The sequence below is a fragment of the Bubalus bubalis genome, chromosome 20, assembly GCF_019923935.1.
Source record: "Bubalus bubalis isolate 160015118507 breed Murrah chromosome 20, NDDB_SH_1, whole genome shotgun sequence".
NCBI classification, from domain to species: domain Eukaryota; kingdom Metazoa; phylum Chordata; class Mammalia; order Artiodactyla; family Bovidae; genus Bubalus; species Bubalus bubalis.
In genome coordinates this window covers 46,954,842-46,973,629 of record NC_059176.1, presented here as the reverse complement: position 1 = coordinate 46,973,629, position 18,788 = coordinate 46,954,842, and the positions used below count along the sequence as shown (strand labels likewise).

At 46.7% G+C, this 18,788-nt stretch overlaps 1 protein-coding gene across 2 annotated transcripts in view; it reads right to left on the bottom strand.

The window, feature by feature from the left end:
- Window positions 1–13,219: 13,219 nt before the first annotated feature.
- The window catches only part of HOMER2 (homer scaffold protein 2), a 127,292-nt gene continuing 121,723 nt past the window's right edge, over window positions 13,220–18,788 (bottom strand). For both annotated transcript variants that reach the window (XM_025271721.3, XM_045163715.1), the window contains exons 7-9: window positions 16,816–16,926; window positions 15,569–15,649; window positions 13,220–14,120 (exon numbers count right to left, since the gene is read on the bottom strand). In XM_025271721.3, coding sequence (XP_025127506.1) covers window positions 13,932–14,120; window positions 15,569–15,649; window positions 16,816–16,926 — 381 coding nt within the window. In that variant the 3' untranslated portion in view covers window positions 13,220–13,931. The remainder of the gene's footprint in view (window positions 14,121–15,568; window positions 15,650–16,815; window positions 16,927–18,788) is intronic.

Genomic DNA, 18,788 nt, shown 5'->3' with positions numbered 1-18,788 from the left:
GGTCCCCTGACACACAGGTCCCCTTTCCTTCCTGTAGGTTCCCAGCAGGGTTTAGGAGTGTGTGCTGCACGGGGCCACACTCCTGTGTAGGTAGCATCTTGCTGGCTACTGGCTGGGCTTCCGTCAAAAGCCCCAGAAGCTGGCCCAGTGGCTGTGTCCCTGGCCTCCTTCACCACCAGAGACAGGCCAACCTCAGCACAAAACTCTTCTCTAGAAAGAATTTGGTATTTTTAAAAATGGCCAAATCAGAGCTCTGTTGAACTTTGCTTGTGCTTATTTTGCAATTCAGTATTTTTAATTATTGTAATTTCAGTATTTTGAGACACGAATGAGCTTATTCAGACTTGGATAATTCTCAGAATTTGCTTTCTAAGGGCTGCCAAAAATGAGAAGCTTTAAAAAAAAAATCCTTTTCAGAGTTCTCCAAAGAAAATTCCTCACCCAACCATCTTTAGTGCATCAAAACTTCTCTGGAACCTTCTCTCCCTCATTTTTCTCCCTTTTCCCCGCTTCTTCCAGCCAAGCTGGGAATTAAGTCCAGACTCTGGCCTCAACCCTGAATACTCATTGAAATGACTGATGCTGAAGCTGAAGCTCCAATACTTTGGCCACCTGATGCAAAGAACCAACTCACTGGCAAAGACCCTGATGCTGGGAAAGATGGAGGGCAGGAGGAGAAGTGGGTGGCAGAGGATGAGATGGCTGGATGTCATCACCAATTCAATGGACATGAACTTGGGCAAACTCCAGGAGATGGTGAGGGACAGGGAGGCCTTGCATGCCACAGTCCATGGGGTTGCAAAGTCAAGACACGACTTGGCAACTGAACACACACACTGGCCTCAGAGGATCCAGAGTCACAGTGGGGGACAAGTAGTGTCTCCTACTATCTGGCTTCAAACCTCCCTAGTCCACCCTCCAGAGTGCTATCAGTCAGTCTCCACTGCTCCCTGTGATGTCCTTCTCCACTCTCCTACCCACACAGGTAAAGGCTGCCCCTTGGTGTGGCGTGCCAAGCCCTCAGGACCTGGCTGTTGCCCGCCACCACCCCTTCCCCCACCACACATTTTACTCCAGCAACACCAAGCAGGTTGCCACCAGCTCCCACATGGCTCTGCTCTCTTAAGCCTCAGTGCCTGGGATGTACCAGGCCTCTGCCACCCGGTCCTGGCAAATCCATACCCACCTTTCAGTCTCAACTCCACAGCATCCTCCTTTCTGAAGTCTTCCCTGGCCCCTGTAGGACCACTGCATCCTGTCCAGGACGCCAGTCACAATGCCTCCCCCGTCCATAGCCCCAGCCACAAGGGCAGCCTGCTTTGGTCAGGTCTCATATCCCACGATGGGCCTTCTGGCCAAAGCTGATTCTAGGACAGCCAATCCCTAACTGGAGGCATCCTGTGGATGGTCCCAGAGTGAAGGACCATGAGCTAGGCCAATCAGACCGACTTATTCATGTGCTCTTTCATTCCCTCTCCTGCATCCGAACTGGGGAATCAAGAAGGTAGTAGTAGCAGGAGCCAGAATCAAGAGGTTTTGATTAATGACCATCCATCACATGAAGCCATGTAGTTGACTGAGTTGACATAGCAGAGTTTCTCAACTCTCAGATACGTAAACTCATGGGAAGAGTATATTGGTTTATTTATAATAATATTATTATTATATCTATCGGTATATCTATTGCTGCCAGAACTAACTACAGAAAATATATGGCCTTAAAACAGCATAGATTTATTATCTTACCATTCCATGGGTCTGAAGTCCAGTGTGGGTCTCCTTGGGCTAGTATCCTAGTGTCAGAAAGGCTGAATTCCTTTTTTGAAGCTTTAGGGGAGAAGCTAGAAGCTCTTTCAGTTTCTGGAGGCAGCCTACAGTTCTCGATTTGTGGCCCCTTCATTGATCTTCAAAGCCAGCAACACGGCATCTTTCTGATTCTTCTTTCATTACCATCTCTTTATGACCACAGCCAGGAAAGGTGCTCTGCTTTTAAGAACTCATATGAGGACTTCCAGGTGGTCCAGTGGTTAAGGATCCACCTTTCAATGCAGGGTACGAGGGTTCGATCCCAGGTCAAGGAACTAAGATCCCACATGCCACAACTAAGGGTTCGCATGCTGAAATTAAAAAAAGATCCCATGGTCACAGGGCAACTAAGCCCATGTGCCACAAGTACTGACGCTCACGTGCCTAGAGCCCGGGAGCCACAACAAGAGAAGCCACCTCAGTGAGAAGCCCGTGCACTGCAACTAGAGAACAGACCCCACTTGCTGCAACCAGAGAAAGCCTGAGCACAGCAACAAAGACCCAGTGCAGCCATAAGTGAATTAAATAAATAAATATTTTTTTAAAAAAGAATTGGAAAGGAAAACTTCTCATGGGAAGATTATTGCAAAATTGAGGTCCATTTTCCCAAATGTTCCAGAGAAGGGGCGTTTGGTATTTGGTGCCCCAAACACAGGGCCTCACTGGTGTAAGGAGGCCCCTCTGGGAGGTGGTTCACGTAGCGCTTGAGGCCACTCACGAGTGAGCTGGGAGGGTCTGGAAAGCAAGTGGACATGAGTGGCCACAGAATCACTTCCATTCAGTAGCATGCTCGCTCTTGCAAACACGCATCGGCTGATCTAGCTAGCAGCCTTCCAAGTTAAATCGGGGCTTCCCAGGTGCCTCGGCAGTAAAGAATCCACCTGCAATGCAAGAGCTGCAGGAGACACGGGTTCAATCCTTGGGTCAGGAAGATCCCCTGGAGGAGGGCATGGCACCCCACTCCAGTATTTTTGCCTGGAGAATCCTATGGACAGGAGCCTGGCAGACACTACTGAAGCGACTTAGCATGCACACACAAAGTCAAATCATCCACTCAACCTTTGCTGTCAAACAGGATGGTGCATAGAGGATCTGGGGTCAGAGCCTAGGACAGCCTCATGGGGATTTCTGCAGGACAGGGAAAGCTGGGGAATTGTGAAACAGAGGTGGTGGAGTGAGAGAGCAGGGGGAGGAACAGGGGACATCTCAGCAGACATAGGCTCCCCAATACCATCCTGGGACTATGTAAGCCCTCAGCCTCTGAAAACTCACCTCTGGAGAAAAGGGGGTCCCAGGAGTGACTGAGATCAAACTGCATGAGGCTGGTAGATTGAGGTCCCAAACAGAAATTTTCTTGAATGAAGGGATGATAGAGAAGGTGGTATTTCTTTTACTCCTGAGCTGTGAACTGAGATTCACACCTCCTCCACGTATTTGGGAAAAGTTGGTTCTCTGCCGGGCACAGACTCTGCTGTGTGAATAATCTGCTCGAACAGCTCTGGAAAAATCTTTCCCAGTAGAATGAGTCTCTGAGATTAGCTCTTCCTGCAATAGCCAGGAACACAAGCATAACACTCTCTGCTGCCTTCTGCTTAGAAGGACAGCCCTGCAGCAGAAAACTGCCTCTTGGATTAAGAAAAGCCTTGGGGGACTTCCCTGGTGGTCCAGTGGTTAAAACTTCACCTTCCAATGCAAGGGGTGTGGGTTTGATCCCTGGTCGAACTAAGATCCCACATGCCTCATGGCCAAAAAACCAAGATATAAAACAGAAGCAATGTTGTAATGAACTCAATAAAGACTTGAAAAATGGTCCACATCAAAAAAAATTGTAAAAAAAAAAAAAGTAAAGCTTCGGTATTGACTTCATGAAGGCAGAAGATAACCAGCTGGATGGCAGGTGATCTCTGAGCACACCAAGCGTGGGGCTGCCCTGAAGCAGGAGCTGGAATTGATGGCAACTGCCCTAAACCCTCATTCTGTTGCAAAGGCTTAAATGCCTCAATGCACACTGTCTTCCTTGCTTGGGCACAGGAAGTCACCCTGGAGAATATCCACCTACCCTTGGGAAGAGCCAGAATTTCCAAAGTATCTTAAGACACAGAGGGCTTCTCAAAGATTTTTGTTGGCTTAAAAACAGACACAGACATTTTACTGAACTATGTATTTCTACATAAACAACTCTGTTACAACAAAATCAGGTAAAATCCACAAAAGTATACAAGTCTTTGAAGGAAAATATCTTTCCCCTTTAAGTATAAAAAGATGTCAAATAACATTGTACTGAAACACATGAAGCAAAAGCTGTTGGAAACACAGGAGAAACAGAAACATAACAGTAGTGGGAGACTAACACACTCTCCTTAGTCTTTAATGAATCAGGTCAGCAAAAATTAAAAGTCTGTAACATTATAGTTAATAAGGTCAGATCAATACATATAGATTGAACTTTGTTCCCTTCTGAGAATATACCTTCCTTTCCAGTTTCCTGGGGATATTTATTAAAATAAACAATTTATTAGGTCCCAAGAAAACATCAATAAACTCCTGAATGCAGAAATTGTACAGGCCACGCCCTCTTTGACAAGGCAGTAAAAGTAGAAATATATAACAAGTGTTAAAAATAACAACAAAGAGTATCAAACTATCTGGAAATTTAAAAGTATAATTTCAAATAACTTTTAAGTAAAATATAAAGTCAAATCTGAAATTACAAATTATTAGAACTTAGAACACCATACCTAAAGATATAAGGGTAACAGATAAAGAAATATTCAGAAGAAAAGTCATATAGCCTTATGAATGCTAGTAACTGTATCTACTATTAAACAGGAAAAAGTTAAAATGGCATTCAACTTGAGAAGGTGAAAAAACATCATAAGATACAGGAAGAAATTAATAAAAACAAAAAGTAACCAAAACATCATAAAATGGTAAAACAGTAAATTAAGACTTAAGCCCTAAAATAAAAAGACAAGCACAGAACATTATGAACGAGAAAAGAAAACACAATAGTGCCAGCCCAGCAAATTTGAAAGTCTGAACAGAATCGTTATTTAGGAAGTTTAAGTTGCCAAAAACTTACAGAATAGGAAGAAAGTTTAAAGAGACTAATGAGTGTGGAACACTGAATAAATTGTCAAAGAATTATTTCCTAAAAAGGCACTAGACTTGGACAGATTTATATATGTTATAAAGACCTCAAGGAGCAAAAAGTTCTCAGTATTATTTAAACTGTTCCAGGGCATAGAAAAAAGAGATAAAGCTTCCCAAGTCGTTTTTTAAAGAAGTTAACACAAAACCAACATCAATACCTGACAAAGAAAGCAGGAAAAAAAAATTATACAAGTATCCACTTTAACATTTGAAAAATTCCAAACTAATAAGAGGAAACCAAATCCAGAGCATTTTCCTTATTTTAAAGCTCCTATTTTTATTATACAAGTCATAGCAGAGCCATGTAGAAAAATCAGAAAAGATAGATAAGAACATAAAATAAAACTCTACCATAAACCAACCCATCATAAATAACCACTGTTAACACTGAAAGGAGATGTACATCAAAGAATAATATACCATGACAACATTAGATTTTTCTAGAAATGCAGAGACAGTCTGACATTAGCAAATCTATTAAAATGATTCATATTAACTCATGATAAATAAAAACCATTTGATCATCTTGAAAGATGTGGGAAACAAAAAGCATTTAATAAAATGCCAACATCCATTATGGATTAAACTTTCAGCAAATTTAGAAAGAGAAGGGCCTAACACTATATAAATTTAAATGTTAAGAATATCTCATACTAAGAGTCAAATCTGTACTTCTGAAGAAACACTGGAGGTATTACCAAGTAAAAAATATATATAAAGAAGAATGTACAATATCAGCACAATTTATATAGGTGTTATTTACCATTATTCTAAAAGTGCTGGTCAATGTGATAAGGTAGTGAAATAAGATTATTTAAAAATATGGAGGTAAAGTTACCATCACTACTCAGAACTATTATCTACGTGAAAAAGGCAAGAGAATTAACAGTAACAACAGCAAAACAATTAAAAGGAAATTCGGTAACTGGCTAGCTACAAAATAAATAACCAATTATCACATTAGATAAACAACCACAGAACTCTCTATGAAGAGTTAAGAAAAATGAGGTAGATTGATATCTACAGACAGGAAAATGTCCAAGATCTATTGCCAAGGGAAAAATGCAAGTAGCAGAAGGGTCTATCATATGGTCCAAATGATAAAATATATTTCAGGAAAAAAAGATTTGAGGACCAGGGATCCCTGCTGTGGAGAAGGCAATGGCACCCCACTGCAGTACTCTTGCCTGGAAAATCCCATGGACGGAGGAGCCTGGTGGGCTGCAGTCCATGGGGTCGCAAGGAGTCGGACACGACTGAGCGACTTCACTTTCACTTTTCACTTTCATGCATTGGAGAAGGAAATGGCAACCCACTCCAGTGTTCTTGCCTGGAGAATCCCAGGGACAGGGGAGCCTGGTGGGCTACCGTCTATGGGGTCGCACAGAGTCAGACATGACTGAAGCGACTTAGCAGCAGCAGCAGCAGCAGTAGATCCCTGTTGACTGTTTTATCTTGGGGCAGAGGCATTTTTAATTATGGGGGACTTTCAATTTCCATATTATGTTTTTTCATAATCTTTACATTTACATAGCTTTTATGTAATATTTTAAATTTAAAAAATCAATGGATTTAATTGATTTAATCAGTGGTGTACATTTATGTGAACAATAAGAGGTTGGAAAATATAATGGACAAAGAGCTCATTTACCATAGAACCACAACTACAAAAAAATGATCTATACCAGAAAGAATACACAGAGGAACACAATACTTTATAAATTTACTGAAATGAAAGGTTAAATATTATGAAGATGTTAATTCTAGCTATGTGTTGTGCTAAGTCGCTCAGTCGTGTCTGACTCTTTGCAACTCCATAGACTACAGCCCACCAGGGCTTTCCATGGGAATTCTCCAGGCAAGAATACTGGAGTGAGTTGCCATGCCCTCCCCTGGGGATCTTCCCAACCCTGGGATTGAACCCAGGTCTCCCACAATGCGGGCGGATTCTTTACCATCTGAGCCACCAGGGAAGCCCAATTCTCTCTATAGCAACGTATAAATTTTACACAATTTAATTTCCAGTTCTTCTATAAACATTACAAAATGAACCTGATGTTCTTTTGGAAATATCAACATACAAAAGTACTAGGACATTTTTGAAGACATTTATTTAAATGGGGACATTTAAATATGAGATGATCAAACTATGTGGTACCAGTGCCAAAATGTACACAGTGGACCACACAGAAAGTTCAGAAGGATGTTTATGATATATAAGGATTGTGTACACAGTGAAAAGTGGGATCTTGTATCAGTAGAGAAAGGAAAGGTTTCCCCATAAGTGATGTTGGGGTAACTTGGAAAATAAATTTCAAATTTACTAGAATTTGGAAAATAAATTCCAAATGGATCACAGATTTAATTGCTTAAAAAAATGATAAAAGTACACAAATAAAAGACTGGTGAAAATTCATAAATGTGAAATCAGAAATGCAAAGATGTTTAAAAGCAGGCCAGCAAAGGCAGCAGTAATGAAGGAAAAGATAAAGTTGACTAAAAATAAAAATTTTTTTTAGTCCAAGTCATATATGGAACTTAAAAAAAATGTATTTTTAGGGGAAAAACAACTTCTTAGAAATCAATGAGTCAGCTAATCAGGGGGCAGTGAGGGCGCTGGGGAAACAACTTCTTAGAAATCAATAAGACAGCTAAACACCTTGTGAGAAAATTGGCCAGAGAAGATGAATAGGTAAACAAGAAAAGAATATAATCTAATAAATATTTCAGCTAGGGTGGGTCACACTTTCAATTAAAAAAATGCATATCAAAACTAGCCCTGTGGTCCCCACAGTAACACCAGTGCAAAAGAGGGAGTCAGACATTCTCACACACTGCTGGCGGGAGTATAATTTGGTATCATCTTTCTGGAAGGCAATATGAGGAGAGATGTTTACCAGCTGAGCCACCAGGGAAGCCCCATATTAGAAGTCCCCACATGTGCATATTGTATTCTTAGTCAGGATACATTATGTGTGCTGCAGTAACCCTGACATGCCAGTGGTGTGAAGACTTAACATTTATTCTTTATTCACACTGCAGGTTCATGCAGGTGGGGCCGTGTCACAGTGGGAGAAGGGCAGCTATCCACACAGTCACTCAGGGACCCAGGCTGACAGAGGCTCCAGCCCTGGGACATCACCAAGGCAACAGGAGTCTGCAGACCTGCCCAGGGGCATCTCAAGAGTCTCAGCCTGGACGTGTCACGTGTCACTGCTGCTCGTACTTCTTTGGCCATAATTAGGAACAAGACCTGAATGACTCTAGGGGCTGGGAAGTGGTGTTTCCTGTGTGCCCAGGAGTGGGGGAGAAGACAGGGCATGCTTGCACCACCCTTCATACTTCAAGCCAGCAAGTCCAATTTTAGAAAGTTATCCTAAGTAAATATTCTGAGAAGTTCATGAAGATGTTAGAAGAAAGGATTTCATCATATCCTTGAGCTGCTGCTAAGTTGCTTCAGTCGTGTCCAACTCTGTGCAACCCCATAGACGGCAGCCCATTAGGCTCCCCCTTCCCTGGGATTCTGCAGGCAGCAACACTGGAGTGGGTTGCCATTTCCTTCTCCAATGCATGAAAGTGAAAAGTGAAAGTGAAGTCGCTCAGTTGTGTCTGACTCTTAGCGACCGCATGGACTGCAGCCCACCAGGCTCCTCTGTCCATGGGATTTTCCAGGCAAGAGCACTGGAGTGGGGTGCCATTGCCTTCTCTGATCCTTGAGCACAACCATATAAAACTGGGACCAACCTAAGTACTGAAAGTACAACCTACACTGATGTTAAACATGATGCTGTTACACATTTACTGACATAGAAATATACTCACAATATAGTGTTAAAAGGAAAAAAGCAAGTTAAAACAGTATAATATGTATAACATAGTTGCATCTCATGAAAAAAGTAATAAAACTTATATAGATGCATACAAAAATGTCTGAAAAGATATATGCCAAAGTGTTAACAGTGGTTATAATCAGATGGTATAACAACAGGTGATTTTTTTATTTTCACTCATTGTAGTTTCTTCTTAAAAAAAAAAAAAAGGATATATTATTTATGTACCAAAAAGGCATGAAAAAAACCCCAGTATTCTTGGGAAAGTCCACTTAACTACCTCACACTTATCATTAAATTCTTATATGTGATGCAAGAAATGCCTAATTGTCTGTCACACCATAAGACACTGCTATAACAGTTTATTTAAAGTCAGGACTTTAAAAGTGGAACACAGGGTAAGAACAGTAATGCACTCCCCATAGCTGGGTATCATCAGACCTGTCAAGCATCCCACAGTCTGGACTCCACCGTGGTTTCTCTGGGCTCCTGCCAGGTGCATCAGGGATCTGTGTGGCCTGGGGGTTGGGTGGGGGCCCCTCTTCACAAGGCTATGCGTTCGTCAAAGAGAGTAGGGCACTGTACAATTCCACTCAAAACAAAAGACCCACAAGCTCTTCTTCTCAAAGATGGATATCAGAAAATATAACATCACCACCAGGATTACTGAAGACTCCTCTTAGCTACATATATATTCTATAATTGAGAACCCTTCCTTGTTTCTCCCTCATTTCCCTGCTGCTCCCTCTCCCAACACATTCACCGCCCCCAGACACACTCCAAAGTTCACTAGACCATTTCACTCAGCTGCCAGATTCTTAGCATAATAACCTTCTTCCTGGCTGGTGTTTAAAAAGGAACCGGGAAACCCATATTCTTGAGATAAATGTATGCAAAAGAGACGTAACACAACACACGTTTCTATACAGGATCCCCCCTCTCCATGCCATCTGTCACACTCACCATCCCCAGAATATATATTTCTTTTGGGGAAAACCATGCAATCAGAAATCAGGGTCCTTTTCACCATGCACATCATTTAAAAATCTATACAGACGTTGATTTGCAGGCTTCTAGTTTACATTGTCAGTGCTTCAACACCCAGTGACGTTTCAAGTGAAAAAAAGAATCATCACAGCTTTTAGAAGGACAAATCACCAAAACAGCCACTTTCAGTGGTGAGGAGAGAACAGTGGCTGGCTCTGTCTTAAAGGGCACCCTCTGACTTAGAGGGCAGCCTCCATCGAGTGCCTCTGCTAAGTCCCATCTCGGCTGCCTGCCTGCCTGCCTTCTAAAGGTGCACCTGGCCACACCAGATGTCCCACAACAAGGTCCCTGGCACAGTCTGTGGTTGGCTCTGGCTTTCACCTAGAGTGGCCCCTGATTTCTATGGAAAAGCAGTCTTTCCCTAGAAAAGGAGTCTTTTCACAATGGGCAATAATCACGCCTCTGGGCAGCACATTAACTATATCCCCCCCTTTGCTTGATGTTTTATGTCAGACACAGTGGTCAGACATCAGCCAACCACCCTCTAGGCTGTGCCCATGGGCTGCCAAGCCTAGAGATGTCCACAAGGAGCCTGCAGGATGGAGACCAACAGCTCAGACAGTGGACAGTCCTCCCGGGGGCTGGTCAGGTCCCATTCAACCTGTTCTAACCACTGGCCCACCTGCTCTCCACCTGGTGCTGGCTCCAGTCTGGGAAGGGGGTGGGCAGTGATGGGCAACCCCCCCAACCGCTCCCTTCCCCGCACCAGCATTCTGGTTACTGCTCTGCCTTCTTGGGGCCTCCTGCTTGTTTTGAACACACAGCTCTGTCTTGATGAAAGACTCAAAGCATTTGCACCTCATCATTCTGGCCTCTCAGAGCACCCACATCATTTTAAACAATGATCTCTTAAAAAGATCCCTGCAAAGCCAGAATCATTCAAAAAGGAACTCACTGCTGTAATGAACACGAATGTAATTCTGATTTGCTCATCTGTAAGTCGTCACTTGCTGTGGACACGTGTAGGAAGACATAGGACCAGGGTCTCCAAGAGACCTGGATGCCACTCAAGCTGTTGCTCATTCACTAGCTGGTTGACCCTGGGGGAATAGCTTGTCTGCTTCCTCTGCAAAACAGGGAAAGATCTGTGCCCTGTTCTCTCACCCAATCATGATCCAGAGTAACAGCCTGCAAGGGAGTGTGGAAGAGGGAGCACCCAAGTTCCGGGTCTCAGGTAGACACTCACTCTCTTTTCAGGCCTGACCATGCTGTCCTGGCCTCTCACTCAGGTGGTTTTCTGTTCCCTGGGCACTAGGAATATTTCACCTCCCCTCCCCACTCTCCACTGGACCACACATCCAGTGGGGCTTTATTTACTTGAAACGAAAATTATTTTTAAGGATCATTATGGCTGAAGGCTTCTAAACTTTACTTTGCTTGTTTTAGTCCCGGATTTTACAGATGCAGAAAGAAAAAAAGAAAGCACATCAGGATTTAGGCAGCCAGTCTTGGAAATGTCAAATCAGGAGACACCACTCGGAATAAAGATGCAGCCCTGGCTCTAAACCCTCCCGCAGCACAACGTGGAGGAGGTGCCTGTGGGAGTGGGGGTGGTGTTTATGCCCTGCCTGCGTTTGGCTTAAGATCGAGACAACTGAAGCGTGTGAGTGCTGAGAGGGGAGCTGGACTTCCTGATAAACAAGCTCACGGGGGAACTGAGACAAATTCAGTGGGTCATTATCATGACATCCAGAGGCTGTCGGATAGGGCCAGACTCTCAACAGACTGCTGAGGTTGTCTTGGGCCTGTTTTTTTCTTTTAAAGAAGGTAAATGAAGAACTGTTAAGATTTTTAGAGAAAAGCAGAAAGGAACTGAAGTCCACAGTTTCTGTCCCTGCTGAGCCCAAGTCAACTTCCCCATGAGGGGTGCCCCTCCTGGGCTGCATGGTGTAGGGCCAGCTGGGCCTGCCGCATGGGGGCTCGCAACTCCTCACCTAGACCTGCCAGCACTCACCCAACTCTTCAGCTGTCGGCGAACAGGGGTCAGGGGTCTCAACCACACAGGGATAAAAGCAGCCCACCGTGCTCATGGCCCTGCTGCTCCGGAACGTGCCGGTGGCTCTGACAAGTGTCCTCTAATGAATACGTCCCCTGGGTGTATTCAGGACAGTCAAGACAGCTCCTTCTGGATGAATAAACCGCCTCACAGACGGGGTGGGGGGCGTCAGATGACCCAAGCTGAGGTTTCGGAATCCTGGTGTCCGCTGCTCCTGGACAGCAAACTCACCCCACCTTCTGACAGGTGGACTCGCCTGACCTGAGAAGAACACCCTTTAGCCCGATGCTGGGCCACGGGGCTGACCCAGGGCCAGTCTAGCTCTCCAGGTCACCACTGCCCCGAGAGCTGTCCGGAGCACCAGGGAGGGGGCGGGGCCAGCAGCCCCACCGCCCATCAGGAGGGCTGCCTCCGGCCCAGTGGACCTCACCAAAGCCGCCCACCCTGCTTGTAGGTCTCCCTGGCATGCCCCAGTGCTCCAGACCACCAGCCTCCCGTCTTTCCCCATCCCAAACCAGACCTCCTCGCTCTGGGAGATGTCTCAGCGACACGAAGGAGAACAGTAGGAAGTGGACAGTCACATCCGTGTGTCCCCTGCCCACCTCCTCCGACTATTTTATTGCTTATCTACATTCAGCAGGGATAAATTCTAACATGTGAGAAAACCTTTTTAGAGGGAGATGTTCTCACAGTGGTTCTCAAAGCACGTACGGGGGCACCAAAGCCTCCCTCTCCGTCAAAGGCATTTAGAAATGCCTACAGCCAGGGAAATTCAGACAATTGTGTCATGCACAGGGCAAATGAGATGCCCACTTACTTGCTCCACTAAGAAACTCGGTGAGAGAGGAGAGGCTTATGGCTCTGGTCCCTCCCTTCCCAGGAACCGAGGGATGCAGGAAGCAGACCTCGACAGAACTCCTTTAAGGCCGAGGCTTGGTCACTTCGAACCCACTCTCGTTCATGGGCCTGTGTGATCCTGTGTGATTTCTTTTTCAATTATCTAAACCCAACAGAGGATCCTACCCTAAATCCCAAGCCCTGGGCAGCCCCTCTACCAGGGACAGTTGGCAGTCCTGGAATCCCCAGACCTCACACTTGGAGAGGAAGAGTAGTTGGAGTGTCAGAGGTGCCCCCCACCCCTATCCCAGGACAGAGAACCAGGATGGGCTCCCGGGGTTGGGAGAGGCTCAGACCATTTCCTGCTGCTTCCACCGCCACCTTCCCCAGCCCCAGGGCCACCTGAGCCAATCCACGAGTCTGCTCACAAAGTCACATTCATGCCTGATAAAGAATGACCCAGTGCACCAGGATGGGGGACTTTCCAACAGGGGCTTTGGCAGGAGGGGGGAGGGGGGTGGGCATTGATTAAAACACTAAATTCTTTGTATACATTTAATTGAACAAATATTTATTAAGCACCTACTTTGTGCTAGGCACCCTCACTGTGTGCTGTCCCCACAGCGCAGTAACCTGTTCAGAAATTAAAACCAAGAAAAGGAACATTGTCGCAACCTTATAAACTGGAGGGCCGGAAGAAGTGGGCTGAGTGGATGTAGGTGATTCCCCAGCCAGGAAACACCCCCAGGAGACACTTGTCTCCTCTCAGGACAAGTATCTACTAAGTCATTGTTTGAAAGCATCTCTATATATGCTGAGAGGGAAGTTACTATGGCCACACCCCATGCACTGGAGCTGGTGGACATTCAAATACTCTGAGCTCTACTCAAAAAACAAAACAAAACAAAAAAAGAGGTGGAAAGGCTATTCCTATTTGCATTAGAAAATACTATTTTTTTTTTTTTTCAGTTCATATGGTTGCAACAGCCCTTGAGGAAGATATAAACATCCTTGCCCTGACTGCGTAAACGTTTAAGGTAGGCCTAGTTCTGGATTCCTGAGTCAGAATCGTCCAGTCATCCACGACCTCGCGAGGCCAGAGAAGAAGCGAGGGGGGATTTCTATTCCAGAGAGGAGAGAGTGGACGGCACCCCTGGTTTGGAAACATGACAGACCGCGCCTGCATTGACAGAAGCCACGCGAACGGGAGGACGTCCTAGCACTACTGCGGGTCACACACACCCTGGGGACTCACGCGGGACCTAGTTGTCCGCACCCAGCTTGGAGAGGCCCCGGCGGAAGTCGTGGAGGTCGTCAATCTTGCCGTCCAGCACCTCCAAGAAGCTCTTCAGCTCCACCTTCAGGTGGCGCTGTCGGTACTTGCTCTCCTCAATGTCCGTCTTCAGGGACCGCACTTTGTCCTCCAGGTTCTGATTGTCTCTCTCTGCCGCCTGCAGCGGAAGGAGAGAGGGCGGACTGCTGATACAGTAGAGGGGAGTCCGCCTGCCAATGCAGGGGACGCGGGTTCGATCCCATGTCTGGGAAGATCCCACAGGCCTCAGAGCAACTGAGCCCATCCACAACTAGTGAAGCCCTCATGCTCCGCAACAAGAGAAGCCACTGCAGTGAGGAGCCCATGCACCACAACAAAGTGTAGCCCCTGCTCATGACAACTAGAGAAAGCCCCAGCACAATAATGAAGACCCAGCATAGTCAAAAACAAATATATATATATATATATATATTTTTTTTTTTTAAAGAGAGACAGAAAGAAGGGTCTGGGAACAAAGCAGGAGCCCACTGAGACCTGTGATAGTCGGTCAGTCAGTCCCTGCGGTGGGCCTGCCTCTCTGGGGGTGTCAAGTGCCCCCCCACCCCCAGAAATCAGGTGTGTGCCCCTCCTTCCTGCTGTTTGCCAGCAGAGATCTCATCTTAAAACGATGCCCACAGAGAACGCAGAACTCAGAGTTCTGCCCAAAGCAGCCTGGTGCCAAGTGATGCTTTCATAAAGTGCCTGGCAGAGGAAATCTGACATCCCAGCCCATGGGGTTTTCAGCCCCAGGCCCAGGATTGTCGGCAGGGCCCCCTCTGGGTTCCATTCTGGGGGAGAAACAGCATGAATGGGAGAGTGACTTGTCTCCCCTGAGAAGGCAAGGCCTCCTTGGCCCCAGGCCAGCTGCTGGCTGTCCGTGAGGGAGCACTGGCCGTGCCAGATGCAGGGACGGTGGGTCTGCGCACCGTCTGTCCTGTGGTGTTGCCATGGAGACAGTCAAGCTCCCAATGGCGGGACTGCTGTGAGTCTTCACGTGATCATTCTTCATAGCAAACAAGAGCTTCCATCTTGTGGGGATAAAATGAGGCCTTCTAAAAATGTGTTACAGGAACCAGTTACTAACACTGAGGCTGTGTACCTGAAAAAAGTGCTCTGGAAATGAGGAGACCCTCGGAGGTGAGGGAGGACCTGAAAACACTCTTTCTGTGGATCAGAAATCTGAGGCCAGGAAGGGGCGTGCCTGCTCAAGGTCATATCCAAGGTCACTGGCTGGGGCAGTGGAATAGTCCCTGGTCTGAGGCTCTCCCTTAGCTCTCCCTCAGTCCCCTGCTCCTTCCTGGCCCTCCTGTGGGTGTGCAGGAACTTCTGCCAGCAGGAAACAGCCACCTGCACTACAGTTACGCACACGACACCTTTGTGTAAGTGGAAAAACAAAAAGGCAGACTCGGCTGAGTCTTCCCCTGGGGGCAGAGCAGGCATCCAGCAAGTAGTTACACTGGCTGTTTAGGAATCCGTAGTCATTCTTCTTCACCAAGTGAGGCGAGAATGGAAGAGGCCTCTGAGAAACGGGTAACATGACGGATGCCTTCGCACCTGAGTCAAAGTGCATGTGCTCCCCACTCTTACCTCTAACTTCTCAGAGACGTATTCACACTCTGACATGAGCTGAGGTATGATTTCACTTTGTTTTCGGAGGTCTATCAACTCCTACAGGGGACAGAAGTTTGAAGAAGAATATGAGAGCAAGTCAGATAAAATGTATTCTTGAAAATCCCCAACTTTGTGTGTACAGTCATGGAAGCAGCTTTTGGAACCTGTGTGGTCTGTATAAATAATGGTGATGATGTTATACCTAAGACACATCAGGTAATTCTAAAGGCTGAGTATGTCCTGTGAATTAAAGCATGAAGCCTACATACCACCGTGAAAAGAGAAGTATGATTCCTGTTTTTGTGGGGAAACTGAGGCTGAGAGAGGACTGGTAACTTGCCCACAGTCTCCAGCCTCTGTGGACAGTGAGTCCCCTCCATACAAACCTTCGAGCTGCAAACTTACAAAGATGAGAACGTGCATTCGCATGTCCAGTTGCATAAATCAGTCCACGTGCCTGGTGTAGTCACATGCAAGCATCCTCTACATGTGGCTGAGCTTTTGTGTCCTTTACTACACACGACTGTACAGAGGACAGCAGTATAGTATCTTTATTTTAAGTCCAGGAGGTCCAGCAGCAAGTGTCAAAGCAGTGGTGAGGTAGCTGATACTACTGTACTTTTCAAGGTACTAAACTGCAAGATTAAAAATGTTTTTTTGGGGGGTTTGCTTTTTATGTATTATTTGTGTGAAAAGTATGATAAACCTATTACACCACAGTACTACATAGCTGATTATGTTAGTTGGGTACCTAGGCTAACTTTGTTGGACTTAGGAACAAACTGGACTTGTGAACACACTCTCGGAATGGGACTCGTTTGAACAGAGGGGAGTCACTGTACTTAGCTGTCCTGTCCCCCCAAGAGAGAAATGATTGTGTGACTGGGGGTTCTTGCTGCATTAATTTGACAGCAGAACTCAACTTCTGATGAGGGACCATCTATGAAAGTTTCCAAGAGCGTTTGAAAATGTCCAACTCCTCTTGGATCTGAGAGACTGACTAAATATAATAAACCCAAGGAGGCTGCACAGGGTAATGGTCAGGCCCTTGCTCTGGGCTCTTTGTGCCTTGGTGTGGCCCCTGGCTCTGTCTCTGTGCTGCTGTCTGGGCAGCTGCCAGGGCCGATCACACGTCCCACGGCCACCTGCCGTGTCCCTGGATGGAGCTCACCCGCCAAGGCCCAGGGCACGTGAGCAGCACGGCTCAGAGCTCTACCACTCACCGTCTCCTTTTCTCGGAGTTCTGATTCTAGCTCCTCAATCCTTCTCTTTAACTGGGTATTCTTCTCCTTCTCTCTGTTGATCTCGCTGCACTGCTCTTCCAGCTCATCAATCTTTAATAATAAATATCACGTTAAAGCAGGGGTGCCAGTTTACTTTGGGCTTCTCTGGTGGCTCAGACGGTAAAGAATCCGCCTGCAATGCAGGAGACCAGGGTTTGATCCCTGGGTTGGGAAGATCCCCCCGAGAAGGGAATGGCTACCAACTCCAGTATTCTTCCCTGGAGAATTCCATGGACGGAGGAGCCTGGCTGGCTGCAGTCCATGGGGTTTACTTTAATCATTAAACAAGAGATTGCCACAGGTCTTTTAAAATAAACCCTAAATTAACCCACTTACAAATGTTTCCTTGTGGCTACAAATGAACTCTATGGGGCTGCCCCAGGCTGTTTGCTCATACTGGCACAGGGCGCCTCACTTAATACCAGAGAAGCCATGGAAGTCACACAACCTGGCTTCAGGATGCTCCAGGATTCTGGTTTTCTCTTGCGGCCACAGGACAGTAGTTCTAGGTTTGCTTTTAAGGACCTGTCACAAGTAGGAGCCAGATGTCCCATGAATCTGTCTGCTTCTCCCCAGAATGACGTTCACATTATTTTAATAATGCCCTGAATGATTCTGTTGCATCTCCAGAGCTGAGGCCAGCAGGGTAGAGAATCGAGCAGCTCTGTGGGACTCAATGACATTTCCAACACTTTTAAATCAAGATGACCTTTCCCCACTGATGCACGCAGAAGGGGCCTGGCCTGTGGGCCTCTTCCTGGGGAGACGACAGTTGCTGGCTGACCTGGCACATCCTCATCTTTCTCTCCTTCCCCAGCTTGACCCCCCGGAAGGGATGCATAGGCCTGACAACCGTGGCACTGCTGTCTGATGCTGGGCAATTTCCAGGGGCCAGAGTGTGGGTACAGAGTGGTCAGCAGGAGTGGAACCAAGAAACACAAGAGTGCCAGGTCAGTGGGGTCCCCACTAAGTGGACAGTGGCAGTCCTCGGGGTGAAGGGCAGTGGGTAGTCACCTTGAGGACAGTTCTCAGAGATGACTGCAGCAACCCTCAGGATCTGCACCCCCAGCCTTGGGGGCTGTCGGAAGTCCCTCAACATCCACATCCCACCCTGGAAGTCAGGTTCCCAGGGCTTCCCACACAGCAAGCAAGTTACACAGTAAGAGCTTCCTTCACACCCCCCTGCACAGCCCTTTGGTTCTTACACTCAGACGTGAAGCGAGAAAACTCAGCTCTTGGCTTGGAAAAAGAGGGCGATCGATCCCTCTGGCAGGCAGATGAGCCCAGCCCAGGAGGGAAGGTGCAGAGTCAGCACTTGGCCTGCGCCCCTCACCATCAGCACTTTGTGAAAAAAGGACATGAGGCAGTTTCACGTGCCATCTGCACAAAGTGAGACGTGGAAGGCGAGCGGTCTCCAGGGGATCTGCTCAGAACAGGGTGGGGGGTTACAAATGTGGGTGAGGGGAGCCAGTCCCCATCTCAGTGTGATGTGGACCCTCAAATCTGCAAAGCAGACCACGGTCAGCAACCATGGGGTCAAAGTGCTGACCAGCAAAACAGCATGGCAACCCCGGGACCTCAACTAGGGACCCCCAAACCTCCACATCAGTTCAGCCCAATATCAGAGTGTGAACGACGGATTACAGAGAAGGGCACGGGTGAATCCTGGAAAAAGGTCGAGATGCTCGGATGTTGAGGTAGGAGGGTGGAGGGCACATGAGGGCATTGGCCCCCCCTCCACCCGCCATGTCACACTTCCTGTCCTCGCTTCCTAACTCACGTTTTCGGAAATAGTGGTCTGCACAGAAGCAGGGTTTCTGAGCAATCATGCCTCACCATTTCCCCAGTCTGTTTTCTTCCCTCACCCTCTGGAAGGTCACTGAACCAACAGAAAATACCAAAAGGAGGCTGCC